Consider the following 18,813-nt stretch of genomic DNA (forward strand, 5'->3'; position numbering starts at 1 on the left):
GAGTATGGTAAGCAAGGGAAGTGGCAGGGGTAGAAGAACATTTTCAAATTCCAAAAGGCATTATTATTACTTTTTTCTAACTGCTGTCACAAGGCCATAATCTATGATCTGCTCAGACCTGTGAAAACGTTTGGCGTGTTATAGTGAAATGCCTAGATAACAGAGAGATTTGATCAAATGAATAATTTGAGTTTATGTAAACATTTCTATATATGATCTAAAATGTCTATGGGCCTAAGGACTAATTTACTATTGGAAAATGGTTCCTATTTATGTGGAGATTGGAACATAGAAGATTTATCTTTAGCTACGACTTACAGATCTAGGTTATAGGTCCTATGATTGTTATTGTATAGATTGTTTAGAAAGGAGGTCTTGAACTTTGTGAGAAATGACTTCTTGGAGATAATGAACAATTCAAGAGTAAGCCTGTCAGTGGTGGGTAGACATTTCTATTTATCAGCTAATGTCAGGTAATAATAATGTGACACTCTTAATTCACTGTACTTGCGTTCTCTGGGATTATGTGATTCTTGATGATTGAGGAATTTTTATGGAGAATTTCCATGCTCTACAAGTATGCATAGAATGAGACTTTATCAATATTTTATGTTACACAATTTAAAATTTGCATAAAAGTAAAAAGTAACAAACATGCTCTTTTCACCCTAATGACTTGAATACTTGGTCTTTAATTGAATGGTTGACTTTACTAAAAGAAACACTGGTTACCATTTTCTATATCTGGACTATATAATAGGGCAATAAAAGTCAGCAATCCTCCAAGGTCTTGCACTTTTCAAATAGAATCTTATACAGATTTGGGGCATGTTAATAATTACCATAGTGATGGAAAGAGAAGCATTCACACTATTCACCTTATTCTAGTGAATACCAATTTACTGCCTTCTTGAGAAATAACAGCTGAAATTTGCACAATACCACAATTTTTCAGAAATAGTTTCAGATTTAGATTCTCGATGCCCTTAACTATTTAGTGCAACTCTTTGGTGATCTGGAAATTGTGGGATGGCTTTGGGAAACTACATAAATCCAGTTATCAGTTTTGCCTAACTGACAACACTGAAATATATTCTTATGTGTTAAGTTTAAGGTCCTTCTTGCAATTAGAAAAATTCCCAGTACATGAATATTTGGGTATAACTGTAGGATTTTATTATATAGAAAGAGGATGTTTTAATATATTATCTTGGGTGAAAGGAAACATGATTGGAAATCTTTGAGTTATGAAGGAACACAGTGAACCCACAAAAATATCTAAAAGGAAAATGTATTTCATTTTAACTAGAATATCTCTTCAATCTTCTGCAGAAGCAGGTGTTTTGGATATTGCTTTCATGATTTGGAGCTAGGTCCCAATATCTTTTCAAGACAACAGAATTGTACCTGGAATGTGTCTGACCTTACTTAGAAAAGGGTAACAAATCCAAATATCTTTTGGCAAATCCTGAGGATTTACCCGATGGTGAATGACAAACCTGTGTAATCCAATCCTGTGTGACATTATTACCACACTTCTTTGGGCCACTTGTATTCTGCATCTAAGTTGATTCTGAGAAAAGTATTTGGAAATAGGAAGTACTTAGCAAACTAGTAAGTGATCAAAATAAAACCACCTGTGCAAGATGCCTCCCTGCTAGATAATTTTAGTTCTCTAGTGGGGAAAATATTCCTGAGATTGGGGCTTTCCAGGGCATATACTTCTAACTCACTTAAGGACTAGGTTAAAGATAAAATAATGTGAAATTCTTTAACATCTTTATTTATTTTTTAACACAGCTGAGGGGAGCAGCGGGTGGCAGCAGAGGTCTGCATGCCATGTGAGACCCTCGCCGGTGATCAAACCAGCGCTGCACAGGCTGCTGGCAGCTTCACAGCCCAGCGCTCAACCACTGTGCCACCAGGGGAGGCGCAATATCTTTTTTTTTTTTATTGGTCATCATCAACCCCTCTGACAACTTATTTAACATAATGAGCCCTCTCTGTATGTAATCTTTAGCCTATGGTCTGCAGAGGTGTGGGGTGGGCCTTCATGTTGGAGCATAATTGATGCTCCTGGGGAAGGCTGGTGGCCAGTCCTGGCACCTGCTTTGCTCCTGTCAGGTAGAAGGGTCACCTGGGTGCTATATCCAAGTATTTCACAGAGTCACAAGAGTTTATACCCAGTCTTTGCGAGCTCTAGGCAGAGAGGAATCACTCTCTCGGAATGTACCTTGGTTTCTGGAGAATGACAACTTTTATTAATACATTCCAATGGGACATTTGCCTGCCTCCTTTCTGGCAGTGGGCGCCTGAGTACTGGGGTTTTGCCTTGATTTCAAGCTCGCAGACACTACAGTCTCTCCCCGCACTGTTTCACTTTCTTAGATGGGGCTTTTCCTTAGACTCTGTCTGGAACTGGCTGGATCTGCCTGGTCTTTGTACTCAGTCTCTGGCTCTTGGTTCCACGGTGGCCTCAACCATCATTGTCTGCTGGCTTCCAGCTGACTCCGCTGTCCCTCTCCGCTCACTGAAGTCCAGTGTTCCTCCCCGCGACTGTGAATGGGGACAGCATGGCAGGACATCACAAAATGACTAATGTGTTAGCGGGAACCACATACATCTGAGAAGGGCAGACATATGTCTACTTATTGGTACACCAAAAACCTACTTCAGTATTCTACAAAGGATCTGCTGCACAGAATTGGTACAGAAGCCACTGGTTGTTTTGAGTAATAAGTGAGTTATTTATGAAGCATTTAGAACAGAGGTTGTCACTTAAAAAGAACTATATGGTAAACCCAAATATCAAGAGTAGTCTTCATATGTATGAAGTTCATGAAAGGCTTTTATTCTCAATGTATAAATGATTCATGAAGAGGAAAGAAAACTAAATGTCATCTATATGTTTACACCAAATGGCTATTCTGACAAACAACTGAAACACGCTTTTCCAAAATTTGAATACTTTCTCACACAGAAAATGATATATTTAAGAAGTGAAATTCCTTTCTCTGGCATCCAAAAGACTCCAACTTCCTGCTCCTGGGTAGATGATATTTTGTGTCTCTCCCCCAATGCCCTCCCTGGGGCCTTTCCTCAGTACTTCAATCAGCTAGTTAGTCTTTTGAGTTCTGTGGGTTGGACAAAGATGTAAATGCCAAGTAACAAAACCCATAAACTGACTCCAAGTGTTGTATGCTAATAAACTTAGCTTTTGACTTAATCAGTGGGAAAGCTATTCCCTTATGGCCAGACAGCCCTGAAATAGTCTGCGATTAATGTCCATATATTACTAAGACATCCAAGCAACATTCTCAGTGAATCATTTCAATAGAAAGGGAACAGCCAATCCCCTGGGCTGGGAGGAAAGTATTGCTTTCATAAAAGGAAAGAGCCAGCAGTATTTTCTTTGGGGCCTTTGTTTGCAGGCTGAATGTTTTAATGTAATTGATCTAAGTCTACAAGAGAACTCTCCCAAACAAAGCTATAGTCTTCTTAGTCTCTGCTCTGCTCATTTCTGCATTCTCAGATGTAAGGTAATCACAATGGTTCTATCTCATTTTACTTTGTAATACTTTGCCCTCACTATCCTAGAAACATGTCACGATTAAGTCCACGTCCTAAGTTCTTTTGACTTCTTGGCAGAATTAGTAAGCAGCAAAGCTGCCAAGGGAGTTAGGGATTGAAAAATGCATGGAAAGACCATGGTACTGGGGAAGCTGGGTGGGAGAGGTAGATGGTAGGAGAGGAAAATGTTGCTGGAACGGACAAATTGGTGGTATGTGTATTAATTTACCTTTGCAAAGTTATTTAAAAAATAGCTCTTTGCATCACTAGAAGGAGACTGCCATCACTTTTCCCTGCCTCAAACAGGAAAATTCCTATTCTCTCTTTAAAGAAGATTGTTATTCTTTTCCCTTTTTCTTAATCATGGTGAGAAACTGACACTCACCCCTGAGTTCCCAGGTTCAGAGAAGTCTTCCTCAGATCCCACCCTTTCTTCCCCACTAGGCAAAATTAAGCGTTCTCATTTGTCTGTTCTTAGAGCATTTACTTCTTTAAACTGCCCATGACAATGACTGTATTTTATGAAGTTTTCAATCAACTACTACAGTATAAAGAAAAAAATCCCTCGGTACCACATCTCTGGAAGTTTTATCTCATTAATTACATGGCTTGGGTATCTTTATTCTCTGTTACACAGGTTTAGTTTTGTATTCCCAGCATACTATATAGTGCTCAATATGTAGTAGCTGCTTGCCAAAATTTGGTATATAGAAGGAAGCCAGGGCACTGAATTACCCGTCTATTCTGGTATCTATTCCATTCAATTTTAACTCTTTTTCATAGGGATTTTAAAACACTTTCTGACATAAGAAATTTTTCCCTCCATTTACTGACCTGTGAACCAGGGCACTCAGATCTGATTTAAATTCTCATGAAATCAGGAAGTATGCCTAGTTTCTGTGGAATATTAAAATTGGCTTCCTAACTGATTTCCCTTTCTCCAAAACAGTCGTCACGTCACTGCTAGTTATCATCCTTAAATACTGTCTTCTCTGTGGCAGTCTTTGGCATGTCCCATTGTTTATAGAAAAGCCCAAATCCTTTTGCATGACAGATAAGGTTCCTCATGTTCTGGCCCCAACCTTCATTTGCAGCCTCCTCTCCCTCCAGAACTCAGCTCACCCTCATTCCAGTCTCAGCAGACTGTTGTTGCTATCTTCCATATAGCATTACTTTATACTTTCCTTGGTTATCCTAATTTTCAGAGGGAGTATCTCTCCCTACTTTTGGTTTCATGAGAAATCTGCCCTACACACGTTGGTGGACTTTCTGTACTTTCATTGACTTGGCCTTCTTGGTAAATTTGCGAATACTTGGGTTTGTTCACATCACCTCACTTTTCTTCCTCTTGGCATCTGCCTGCCTGAGGAGGCCTGAGCTCTCCTAGGTCCTCCGCGGGCTCAGTCCCTGATGAGTGTGTAGCGGTGAGGGAACCTGAAGGTCACTGTGGGCTTCTATCTAATTATGGAGACACTTTATGTCCACTTGGCCAGTAGCCTTAAAGCCATATCTGCTAACTTGTCAACCAATCCAAAATTATATTTTGGATTCTATCAACTACTATTTATGTTCAGAACTTGAATGAGGAACAGAGGTGCTGTTTATTGTGCCCCACAGAAATCCCCAACTCAGGAATCCAAGTCAAGTTCAAATGTTACCAATTACTGGTGGTTCCATTCTTGCATCATCAACAACAACAACAACAAAACATATCTTTTGGTAGTTTTTTTTATTCTGCAGTTCTTGTATGTCCACTATATTGTAAACTCCTTGGGATAAAGATTCCCTGCCCATCTTAGGCAACATTTTGGTTTCTATGCCCTCACACTTAGAAGGTAATTCAAATAAATGTGAAATAAAACAAAAAGTGAATGTACTCTGGCTAGTGTCTAGACTGTGGGACTAGCACAGCTGAAGGGACAGGAATAAACTGATAGTTATAATGGAACTGACCTTCCTAGCTCAACATTTTGATGCATGCTGCTGAAAGCAGAGATGACCACTATTTAGGTGGTATACTTTCACAGGCTCTGACTGTTGGACCTCAGCAGTGGTCAGGGACCCAGAGCAGAACATGCTGTGACCTGTGTGGGTGCTCACATTTTCCTTGTCTGTCTGGATTAAGTGGGGAAGAGTCTAGATTCTTTTGGACTCGAATAGCCAATTTCAGTTCAAGCGGTCCTGTAGTTTGAAATCAAAAGCTTGCTGTTTCTTAGAATTGGACCCAATCGGCATGACAGCACGTCCTGACCACTGGGGAGAAAGATGTAAATAAAAGTTTACATTCTTCGCCTTGCTGGAATGATGTCTGTGAAAGTTATTATTTTCTAGTGTTGAAATGAATAGGGAACTATATGACTAAAGTGGAAACCTAATTCCGTTCCCTCTGAGGTGACTGATATATTTTAACAGCGAAGATGCTATAGGCTAGGGATGAACTTCATTCTCTGCTAAGGTCATTAAAATAACTGATTGTCATTATCATGTATGAGACAAAAGAAGGGTACTGTTATTTGGGATTTAGTAATGGTATTTAATCTAGTCTCTGATCCATGGTTGAGAAAAAGATAAAATGTTTTTATTTGATCATCTAGGCATCCTTTCTAAAAGATAACATTACTAAGACCAATCTGATCAAATCTTTACTGTGATTAAATCCTTGGTGAGAAATATGGATGATACATTGTGGGGGAACTTCTTTCCTTTGGTTTCAAGTTTCCATGTGGAGGGAGCTCCATTCATGTCTCACATCTAGCCCTTTGTCCTTCCTTTCTACATACAGAATCATGTAACCTGATTGGTGTGCTGGCTGTCAATCATATTTCTTGATTGGATAAAAAAACTAATTTACTAAAAGTCTTTCAGTGCATGGCATTTAGCTTTTTTCTTCCTTTTCTGTGCTAACTAGGGATCTGTTATAGACCCCAGTTCTACTCTAGTTGACTATTGACACTTCTGGGGCCTGAGATGAACAGGTAACCCATTTGGCCTCAAACTAATTATATGCAACAACTTCATTAATAAAAAATGAAGTTTGATCAATGCTGCCAGACTCTGGGTATCCAACTTTAGTCAGTCTGAATCTTGTCAAGAGCAAGGCATACTTTATCAGGCTTCCTCCAACATTAACAAAATGAACTGCTGTTATTTCTGTTTTTGACATTCACTTTTCAGTGGCATCTAACAAACTTGAATCTCTGTTTTAAGTTTGTGAACATGTACTTATTTTTTAAGTGTAAATATGGTCTTCTCTGAAAGGCAACTTTTCCTTGATGTCTTTTTAGCTCCTAAAAGGAAATGACTTGGCAAAATGTTAAAAAAGCTAATTACAAGCGGTGCTAAAACAAGGTTGCTTGTGAATTTCTGGGTTGCCGTGGATGGTTCCAGGCAGGGAGGTCCACAGGGCCAAGGGGCAGAAGGCACTTTCTCCCTTAGGTGAAGCAGCAGTTCGTCAGCACATGCCAGGTGTTGGGCACTCGGCCAGGTAAGCAGCATAAGCTTACACAATCTGCTCAAAAACCCTATGACAAAGATAATATTAGCCCTATTTTGTGGCTAAACTGAGGCATAGAGAGTAAGTGGCATTTCCAAACAGAGTTTCAAACAGAGACCCGACAGGAAATGTCAAGTTCTCTCTTTGTACAATACTGCACTCTCCCTCACTAGGAAAGCCAGGCAATTTCTCATCCAAATCCCAGGACACATTTGCAAGTGAAAAGGTCATTAGGAATAACAGGTATAAACTGGAATGATTCAGTTCTGGACCAACCACTATGCACAGTCACTCTTCCTCGCTCATGTCTTAAGGTCTCAAGCTCGCTTCTAGGAGTTTGAAGATGGATGCCAACTTCACACAGTTAGAACGTGGCCTGAGTTTGGTCCTTGTTCCTCTGCCACTGACTTAAAAAGGCCAAGACTCGCTGTCCCCCATTGCTTCTTCAGGGGACCACGTTCCCCACGCCATTGAAACCACAGCTGTTCATAATCAGAACTATTCCCCCTCTAGGAACACAGAAGGGTGAAGCTCCAGGGGAGGAATAGATCATTAAACATAGGAAAATAGCAACAACAGTGCAGCAGCACCTGCATCAATCCTGTAGAGGAAAAATATCAATTTAAAGTTTTTTTCTCATGTTCTAGCATGTCCTTGATAGTTTTGGAAATAAATCCTGTCTACTTTCCTTCATAAATAAATACCTCATTACATTCTCTCACTTATGCACACTGGAGTGCATGATGAGGTATGAGGAGACACTAGTGGCCCAGAGGTATGCAGTGGGTACTTTGGATCCTAAATCACTGGGGTGTTTAACCTCATCATCCTACTCTGTCATGTTTGGGTGAAAGAGCCCTTGTTTTATTATCACTGCTGCCACCAAGAATCATTTGTCTGCATATTAAGTGCTAATTTCATCATTGTAGAGTGCAGGGTAGTCTACTGTTACCCACAAGAAAGTGGCCTGACTGTTCTTAAAATCTGGATTCTAATGTGCACAGAGCTAGTTGTGCCCTGGAATGACCACCAGAAGGGGTGTGTAGAAATGCCCATTTCAGGTTCTCAGCTCTCCTTACCGGTGACCGCTTTAGCAGGATGGTTCCTTGGGTTAGCACACATCAGAGTCACCTGGAGGAACAGTTAAAATGCACAGCACTGGGCCCACCCTCAAAACTTTGAGCAGGTCTAGTGTGGAACCTGAGAACTGGCATTTATAACACGTTCCCAGGTGATGCTAATCACTGCTATGACTTGAACAGTAGGGAGAGGAGGCTCCACCCATGAAAAGAGAGCAAGTCACAGCTGTGTGCCCTGGACCAGATGTAGGCAAAAGCCATGGAGTGGGGCTGAAGCACCTATGATATGTTTCTAAAAGTGTATTTTAAAGTCTAAACTGGATGTCAGCAAACTTTCACTGTGAAAATCCAAGTAATATTTTCACAGTAAAATATTTTTTCAATCTTATAGGCCAGATGGTCTTTTTGCAACTGCTGACCTCTGCCGCTGTAGCAGTAAAGCAGCCATGGACAGTACCTAAAAGAATGAGCATGACTATATGCCAACAAAGTTTTATTTACAAAGACAGATGGTGCACAGGATTGGCCCATGGGCTGTCATTTGCCAACCTTTGGGTCTAACTAATGTGATAAACATGATTTGTATAAGGCAACGTCTGTTAGCCTGCCATGCCTGAGTATGTCTGTGATCAATGAGAAACTAACCACGTTGAAAACCTGCATGTAAGCCAAGCAGCAACATTTGCTTTAGGTGTACATGATCAATACACAATTGCCCTTACAAGAAGTTATGTATTTGTCTTACAAGTCAGTCTCCAGAATCTCTAGATTTTATTTCAATGGGGGTTTCACAGCACTGCTAAAAGTTGCTCACATATATTTAGTACATGTATTTTGTTTTTAATGTATTTTGTTTTTAATGTATTTTTCCTCATTTTTAAAAGACCCTCATTTTTAAAAAGACCCTTGTGTGGGCTATCTTTTCTAAGGAGAGGATTGCGTTGGTGGCATGAGATAGCTCTTTCTAGGAGAGAAGAATGTCCCAAGGCTCAGTTCTTTGTCCTCTCCTGTCCCATTCCATATCTCCCTTGACAGTCCCAGCAGTTTCCTAGACCATCGACACTGCCAGGTTCCACATGGTTATCGCCACTGAACTTGCATGACCATGACTCTCTCCACATCTCCACACATGGCTGTGAGGCCTCTCAAGTTTGACGTACCCAAAACTAAGCTAATAATGACTCCTACTTGTCACTCCCATCCTCACTGTCTGCCCTAGCCTAGAAAATAGCAACTCCATTCTTCTAGCTGATCAGCCCCCAAAACGTGGAGTCAGACTTGACTCATCTTTTCCTCTTACACCCCTGTTCAACTTGATAGTAAATCTTGCCAGCTTTGCTTTCAGCTAGAGAGACCATTTCTCACCTCAACTGCTCACATCCCTAGCCTAAGCCACTGGATTATTGGCATCATCTCTTTTCGTGTGTCACTGCTTTCATCCCTGCTCCCATCTACGCTACTCTCAACTCAATAGGCAAAGCAATTCTGCTGAAACATACAAGGTCACTCACTGCTTTGCTCAAAACTCTACAGGCTCCCATTTCACGTAGAGAGACTATAAAAATCAAAGGCTTTACAGTCCTCACTGGACCCGGTCCCTTGTTCCCTCGCTGGTTCCTTACTTATTCCACTCTTTCTTCACTCCACATGGCTACAGGCCTCCATGTCACCCACATCCCCACTTCAATGCCTTTTTATTGCTGCCAGAAATGGTCTTCTCAGGATGCCCACTTCTTCTAAATATTAAACATCCCCCTTTCTGAGTGTCCTTCCCCACCACTCTATTTAAAATTGCAGCCTCCTCCCTGAACTTCCTTGTTCTGTCTGTGCATTTTCCCTCTTCCTAGCACTTATCCTTATCCAATATATTTCACTTATTTTCTATTTTCTTCCATCTAAATGTAAGCTCCATAAGGATAGGGATGAGCACAGAGACTGGTGTGAGGGGAAATGCTGTGATATGTCTCTGGGGGTGCTGAGCCCGAGGCTGCTGAGCCTTGGCCATCCATGATGCCAGTTGCAGCAAAAATTCTGCTGGCTTGACTCTGGGTGGAAGCACCTGAGCCTTTCTTCGGGGAGGAAGCAAACAGGCTTGGGCACAAAGGAAGGGAAAGAGTTATGGGGGAAGGAGAGAGAGAAGGTGGGGGTGGGGAGAGAGAGAGATCTTATAAAGATTGAATTTACCAGAACTAGATGGGGAAAGGGACTTGAAATTGAATTGAATTTACTTAAGAAAAAATTCATTATGTGGCATTTCCTATATAGCTAAGTTTATGAAAAATAATCCATACTCATTACAACAGTTCTTATTACTTGAATATTGAAAATGAATGAACAGAACAAAACAACTCCTACACCAGGCATGCCAAGAAAGTAGAATCTAAGAATGGAAATACAAGAGTGAGGAAACTTTCTTCGTCCTAACTCCTGATATGGACACTCCATATTTAATTGCCACTTCTTTCAGAATCTCCCCAACAACTGTATAATTCATTCTGATGTGCTCCTATGTTCTCCCTCGGGCTAGAAGAAATGTTGCTAATGAGGCCGGGTTCAGCTCAGATTTGTTTGATGACCAGAAAAGCTGACTCTTCAGTTTTCACCCCCGTTTGAGCAAAGGCACCTGCTTTTTTCCACCCTGCTTCACTCCAGCAGGAATTGCTCAGAGAAGCGTCTGTGTGGACCCAGAGATGCCGAGGCTCATTAGCCAACGAGAACTGTTGATTCCTCGGCCTAAGATTTAGGACTTTGGCATTTGCCTGTGGGGCTGCGGCACCTGGAACTACATGCAGCCTTTCCAATCTGGCCTCATGGAACAGGGACAGCCTGTTCAGCGAGGGGAAGAGCTGCTTGTTTGTTTCAGCAACAATGATGCCAATAAAGGGAACAATCTACTGTTTGCTTATTTTGCCAGTATCATGGCATGAAGTTTCTATTTTCCTCAGGGGTTAATAATCTCTAGCTGAGGGCTTAAGGTTAAAATTTTTATTCTATTGAAACCTATGACATCTTGGAAGCATTCTTAGTCATTTTTCAAGCCTGTGTGAATTATACATCCATTTAATGGCTTGAAATGATCCAAAAAAACATTGTGAAGGAAGGAGCTTGGGAGGGACCTTTTATAAATTCTCTGGGGTCTTGCCCATCTCAAACAAACTGAAACTCAGCCTGCCTCTTGAAAGACCCTTAGAGAACGAGACACCTTATCTTCTCTAAATATATCCCGCTGTAAAGTTGTTAATTATGGCAGAAAAGTACTCAGTCAGCACAAGTTTTTCCACTTATTTTACATTGGTTTAACTTTCTAAAGTTAGCTGTGCATGTCTACCAAATGGGTTGATCCTAATCTGGGCTGAAAAGCAGCCAGGGACAATTATCACTTGAAATAAGTGGGGGGAAATCAAGTTATTTCTTTTTCTGCATAAATGGAAATGAAGCCATGATGGCATTGGCGGCTATTATATATACCCTAAGACTCTCTAACTTGACAAAATGAAAATGATTAAACAACAGTCACGATTCAACAGGAACACTGTAAGATTTCCCGGAGTAGACGCTTTCCTACCCGTGAGGAAAGGCTGTGCATGGCGGTCTTCGCCTATCCATGTTCCTGTCCATTTTTCCTCTCTGAGTCTATGCACTGTTGTTTTAATACTTGTCCTTCCTTTATCATTTTTAATGCCTAATGTCCTATTACATATTTATGCCAGGCTGAAAGCCAGTGCTAAAAATAAGGCCAGAAAAACAGTGATGTTGATAATACAAATTTATTGAGCTCCTACTCGCGCGGCCCGGCTCTGTGTTAGCTCTGCAGAATGACACAAATGAATAAGGCTCAGCTCTGCTCGCAAGGAGCTCACAATCTACACATGATGGGGGGCAAAGCAGGCAGGTATACAGGTAACCACTCTACCCAGAGAAGCAGTGCTGTGCCGGAGACTTATAGTGTTGTGGGAACGGCAGGGCGTGGTGAACAGCTGAGCCTAGGAGGACATGGAATGGATAGGCAGGCGGGTTTCTGATAAGATTTCAAGAAAAAAAGATTTCCCACGTGAGCCATAGAGGAAGTGTGGGTTTTTGTTAATAAGTAGAATTGGGAAGAGAGGAATTCCAGCAAACATAAAAATGGGATTCAAAATCATCTTACCAGGTGTGTCATTTAAAGGAAACCACAAGAAGCTTGGAATGGGGAGAACATAAAGGAGAAGCTAGCAAAAAAACAATGAAATCTGGAGGGCCTTTTGGCTAGCAGCGAAACAAGTGAATCGGGTCCCATCAAGAAGGTCTATGTTACCATGTCAGGAATCTGTTGGATCTGACCAGGGGCAATGGGCTTTGCTGAATTTGATACCACAATACCAGTCAAGCATTTGCAATCTAAAGCTTTGTAACCTGAAAGAAGGTCTCAGAATTCCTCCTTGAATGTACAAACCTAATAGATCTTATCAGAAGGGTGAACACTTTCCCTGTTCAGATGCATCTGTTTATAGGAACTGTGCCAGTGCCTCAACAAGTAATCCCAACACCAAAGAGGTGTCTTCCTAAACAATGGTCAGCTGGTAGCTTGAATTGGAAAATGAATCAGATAAAGAAGACAAACACCAAGAAACAGTTGTCGCTAAAATTGGTTCTACTCCCCAATATTCTTTTGACTTCATTATTGTCATGATTAACAAAGTGACTTTTCCTTAACAGTCCTGAAAATATATTAGTGACACAGCCATCTTGTGTCAAGTCATTTCATTAGATGAAGAGAGGGCAGATGTTGAGACTGTACTGTCTTCTCCACACAACCTAGTCTTTAGAGAAGTTATTTAAAAGGCAGAGATACTTTGAATAACAGAGTTGAGAGCATCTGAAAAACGGCAAATCATCACAGCCCTAAGTTAACTGACTGTGAGTTTGGTATGGTGTTTTACACGATCAGTTGTCTGTAGATCATGTGTCTACAGGCAGTAGAGAGTGTGAATGATCAGACTGAATGGGTTAGAGCATCTACAGAAGGTGATGAGAAGCTTCTGATATACCTGTAACTTTGACAAGAGAAGTGCAATATCCTTTTCCAGTCCCATGGTTTGAGCCCAGGACTGAACTTATGAGAGTATAACTTCACTGCTTCCTGCTTCCAGGGCTCCCTGGATAAAGTTCTGCTATGACCTTTAACTTAGACTTTTTTTTATACCTCATGGGACAATTGTGATGGAGAAGTTCATGTCATGGTTACCCCAATGCATTTGGTGATGGTGCAATGATCAAAAAAAGATGCCAGTGATGACAATTGAACGTCCCTTTGCCTTCCCAGCCTCCTTCATATATTCTCAGGCATAGGATGACAAAGGGAAGTCCACGAGTCACATGAAGAAAGACTGTAGCCATGGATACACGATCAGGAGCTCCTGTTTGCCTCCACCCCCTCCTCCGCTCTAGCACCCTATCCTACTGCTTGCTCATGTTGTTGGTGTGAGTCCCCCCACTCTCTTGCCCCAGACCACCATCCTTTGCCCAAAGTTCAGCTGATGAGGAATTCCAACGGTGCCAGCAATCAATCCTGTATCTGGCATATATCTCATGATTAAATAGTTGTTGAATGAAATAATGACACCCCCCCAGCCCTCCAAGATCACAAAATTTTAGGGGTGTCTTTTTGAGCAAAATAATGCTTCCTAATGTGGGGTGAAATGAGCAAGATTTGGGAAAGCACAGCAACCTAGATTTGCACATGTCTGCACCTGGGGTTCAGACAAAGCCTTAACTAACCTGAGATGCTATTTCATCAGCTATAAAAAAGGAAGATAGTAGTTCCTACCTCCACATGGTTTTTGTAAGTATCAACAGAAATAATATATATACAAACACCTAGCATAGTGCCTAGCATATACTAGGTTTTCAGTAAATGCTGTTTCCCTCGTCCCTCTCTTAAGTGGTGCTTTAGGATGATAAAAAACAGTAACTAATCTCTGATGTAGCTAGAGGCCTCAGAAGAGACAGATAAACAGCAGTCACAGGGAGAGATGTTAGGCAGTTTAAAGGAGATGAATGTTTCTATAGTTAATTTTCTTGACTGTGGTTTAAGAGGAAATTCATGTTGTCCATTAATTATACTTACCAATTGGGTCTAATTGGCAACTACCCCAAAATGAATAAAACAAGCGGGAGTCAAGAGAGAAAAACGGCAGGCATCCTGTCAAAAAATAAAATCTTTGAAATTTCTACAACCCAATGGTCGGATACACATTTTATTAAAGCAGATTGATCACCCAATTTACAGAAATGTATATGTGCGATGACAACCCCGGGGGCACATCAGACATATGCACAGCATCAGGCAGCCCCCCCTGGATTAGCTGTCTTCTCACCACTCACTCAACAGGACCTTAAAATCACTCTCTTCTTTGCAGAAGACTTGTCCTTCCTTGCACTTACTCAGCCTAGGTGATGGCTCCGGTGGCCACGGGTTATGTGAGTTAATCCAATGCAAGTGCTTGGATCCAAGGTTAGCTCTTAGTAATCACCAGAAATCATATATTAATTATAATAATAATTACAAATCTTTCAATGCTGTGTCTTCCATGACTGAACCAGAACTGGAACCCCCCCACCCCCCCACCCCCCCTTAAGAACATTTTTCTGATTTCTGGAGCTGTGTGTCCTAGTCTCAGGTGATTGCTGCCCTAAAGGAAGTATTTCATTTCTTTTCTTTTTAGAGAAGAGTTGAAACCAGTGCCAATTTATCATTCAATGTGCATAATATTATTTACTGGGCAAATCACATGTCCCTCTCTTCTCCCTGTCTCATTGGCCTAGAAAATAGAAAGATAGTGTTATATATATATATATATATATATATATATACACATATATGTAAATTATCTGTAACTGTTATATCTGTATCACATAGCTATGTCATATATTTCTTTTTATGTATGTACATATGTACCTATATACAAAAAAAGCCATTAAACTCATTCATTATAATAGGTTTCCTCCCAATTTGGCTATTCTGTCCCAAACTGAGAGATAAATGTAATGGTAATATTTTTCTGGAGTTAATTTACTAAACATTGAGCTGGATGCCTCAGGCAGTATCTTATTTCAAATCTAGTCCCCAGAAGAGACCCCCTGAGTGTCAGTAGCTCTGCTTCTGCCCAATTTTTGCTCCTTGAAAAATGACGGTTATGGAAGCCCCCATACCCTCAAGTCAGGCTTCTTGTCTTACTTCCTAGGGTCCTAGACTTCTAGGATAGCCTCAACATGTGGCTCTTATTGGGAGCCAGTGGTTGGGCAGGTGGTGACTGTTTGGTGAGAGTCATAGTGTCTCGTCCCCTGTTCATGGAACATCAGTTACTTGGCAATTCCTCAGCGCCCATGACCTGGCAGAATCACTTTTCTATGAGGATACTCACTGAGGAAAATGTAACATGTTATTCCTCAAAGCACAGAATGTAAGATAGGTTTCTCTGGATTCTCAATAGTTTATAAAATGACAAGCCAAGAGTAGCTACTGTACATTTTCCAGAAAGTTTCTAATTAGCATGTTCCTGAGCACATAAATTCAGCTTGTGAGCACACACCTTCCCAGGCCACTCTACCTCTGTGTACAGCAATTACACTGCTTGCTAAATACTCTGAGCCAAGCCTCAAAAAGACAAAATGCAATTTAGCACAAGCATTTGTTTATGGAACCAAGCACAAAATTGGCTTAGCTCTGTCTTTCCTGCAGAGTGAACAGCACACTGGTATTTTCAGTTTATTCCCCTACTCCCTGAGTTACAAACACTGATGAGCAAATGTTAAAATGGGATTTTTGTAAAGATCCTCTGACTTTATTGTTTTGTTGAATGGCTAAAAATGGAAATTTGTGGAGATCGGGGGTCTGCCTACTGTGACCCCAACTGTTTTCCGTATTTCCTTAGTTACCCTTTGGGATACACTGGTGAAAATGGTTTCAAGGGGCGGAAATGGACAGATAAAGGGCTTCGGATCTTGTGTCTCAATGAGGTTGATGCCCTAAGTTTCCTGCCTTTGTTGCTTGGAGAGCCTTTCTTATTTGATTTCCCTGGTGCAGTGTTAAGTGGAGAAAGACCGCTACCTCCCAAACTATGGACAAGGCAATGCTGAGCGAGGAGCAGCAGGCTAGGAGTTCACCATTCTGCATTCAGATAAAAGCTACATTAGTTTAAACTCACTGTATGAATTTGGGCGGGGTACTTGATCTTTCCCCTGGAGGCTTTCTTATCTGAAAACTGAAGAGAAGCTGGATGAAATATATATGGTAATATATAGAGATTGCTACATCTATATTATATATCGATATATTGTATATGTATCTCTGTCTAGTCACATTTACCATCCTGTATCTCTAGTCTACCTTCTTACCACACCTTATTAAGAGGAATCAAGAAAGAAGGTGAACAATGAAAAGTCTTTTTCTTACACTCTGATGATTGTAGTATCTCAAAACACTAATCCTACTTTCTATGTAGTCCTTTATATTTATAAGCTGAAACTTAGCTTCTGCAGATAGGTAAGAATAAGCAACATGAATTAGGCTATGTACAATACACTGAATTTCTGTACATGGAAAGCTTTCACCTGCGTTGCTTGTAGCCCATTACCACTACCTATGAAAATCTTACTTAAAATACCTGTGTTATGTACTCCTGTGAACAAACAGTCCATCCAGAAAGGCTCTGTCTGAATTCATGTTGTAATTCATATCATTAAAGGGCTTTTAGCTGCTGCTCTTTGCATTGTGAGAGACGGTAAGGAATAGTGGTTGAGGCAGGGACTCAGAAAGACTTCTTGGTCAGCTACCCACTCGCAGAGTCTGATTTTGGAGCTATTCCTGGGCCTCAATTTTCTTTATGGTCAATGAGAAAAGTTTTATTACCCACTTCAGAGAGTGGTAAGGATTAAATCTGTCATTTCTAGTCCAGTGTTTAGTATTCGGCAAACACTGGTACTGTTAACTTATTTGTAAAACTCCAGGTTCTTTGGGGCCTCCCTGGTGGTGCAAGGGGTTGATCGCAGCGCTCTGAAGCTGTTTGCAGCCTCTGCAGTGAGAGTTGAATCCCCAGCCAGAGAGCTACCCATGTGGCACAGCAGACCTTTCCTGACTCGCCCGCTGCTCCCCTCAGCAGTGTACTTTGGTCTGTCTGCCTGTTTTGTTCCCCACTCTGTTTCTGGTGAATCCTCTCACCCCCCCCAACTCTGGCCTGTACCCCAGTTCTTATAATCATAAATACAAGCTATTCCTGGGCCTCAATTTTCTTTATGGTCAATGAGGAAAAAACAAAAACAAAAAAACTCCAGGTTCTTCAAGTACACATCTGTGCCTTGTTTTTAGCCACTAGAGTGTTTTGTATATTAGACACACAGGCAGACACTGGTAGAGTAACAAGATCTGTCAAGGGGATATAACAGGGCAATCGCTATTAAATGAGAGAGTCTGGATTCTCATTTTTACCACATTTTGATAAGTTGAACTTTTGACATGGGCTTTGGTTCCATACAAAGCATCTTAAAATTATAGCGGAGTAAAGAATAGAGTGGGGGCCCTTCTGTCTTCTCCTTTATCCTCCACCTGTTCCCTCCCTCCATTTATTTTAAAACTATATTTGCTCATAATGAAAAACATCATTGAAAAGTTTTAAATGGCATAAATGAAAAGTGCCTTCTTATTTTATCTCTCCCACCTCAGTTTTCATTCCCTGTAGGCTGTAACTAATAATTGCTCACCTGTGCTCTTTCTATTTATATGTATAATTAAAAAAATGTACAAATGTATCAAAAACATAGTTGTACTATTGTACATCAGGCTTTTAACTTAAGGGAAAAAATTACCCTTGGGCATCTTCCCATATGAGTTCACACAGAGCTGTTATATTATTCATAATAATTTCAGAGCATTTCACTATATGTTGACATATAATTTGTTTAATTAGTCACTTATTGGTGAATCTTTTGATTAGTTCCTTTTTATCACAGCAAACAATATTACAATAAAATGTATAAAATAAATTCCTAGAAGTGAAGTTAAATGATATACACATTTAAAATTCATAGGCACAGGCTATTGTCTTCCAAATAAGGTTGTTGTATTTAAATACCCACCAAAACCGTATGTTTCTGTATACACTTATTAACATTAGATCTTTTCCAACCTTGGTTTTTGCCAATTTGATAGTTAAGAAAGGTTTCATTGTTGTCTTAATTTTCATTTCTTTAATTATGAGTGAGGTTAACCTTTCTGTTGCTATATTCTGTGTTTTCTTATAGGGTTTTTCTTTCTTTTTTTTTTTTCTTTTTGGATTTGTGGATGCTCTTTGCTTAGTATGGAAATTAGCCCTTTGTCATGGTTGCAAATATTATCTTTGTCTTGCCATTTGTTTTTTGAATTTGTAGTATTTTCTAATGGGATTTCTAGATGTCAATCATTTTCTCCAGAAACAGCTTGTAAGTTTGATTGGAAAAGTCACAATAGTTCTGAATTTGGCTTTATAAAATGATGAAGGTTTTACTGGGCAATCCAGGAATAGCACAAAGAAGTTGTTCTTTATGTGGTGTATCTAGAGAGTAAAGGCAGGGTTTATTTTCAAAGTGCTTACCTGTGGTTTCATTAAATCTGCAAGGCAATAGATCCTCTTAGATTTTACTCATTGACCAAGATAG

General features: G+C 40.4%; 1 protein-coding gene across 23 annotated transcripts in view; it reads right to left on the minus strand.

Annotated features, from left to right (window-relative positions):
• TRPM3 (transient receptor potential cation channel subfamily M member 3) overlaps positions 1–18,813 on the minus strand; it is a gene marked incomplete at both ends in the record, with an annotated part of 743,026 nt that overhangs the window by 180,465 nt on the left and 543,748 nt on the right. For 7 of the 23 annotated variants that reach the window (XM_084237412.1, XM_084237415.1, XM_084237431.1 and 4 more), the window contains one exon: positions 14,249–14,323. The exons of the other annotated variants lie outside the window; for them this stretch is intronic. In XM_084237412.1, the coding sequence (XP_084093538.1) occupies positions 14,249–14,323 (75 nt within the window). The remainder of the gene's footprint in view (positions 1–14,248; positions 14,324–18,813) is intronic. 23 annotated transcript variants of the gene reach the window in all.

The sequence above is a fragment of the Talpa europaea genome (genome assembly GCF_964194135.1).
Source record: "Talpa europaea genome assembly, chromosome: 7".
NCBI classification, from domain to species: Eukaryota; Metazoa; Chordata; class Mammalia; order Eulipotyphla; family Talpidae; genus Talpa; species Talpa europaea.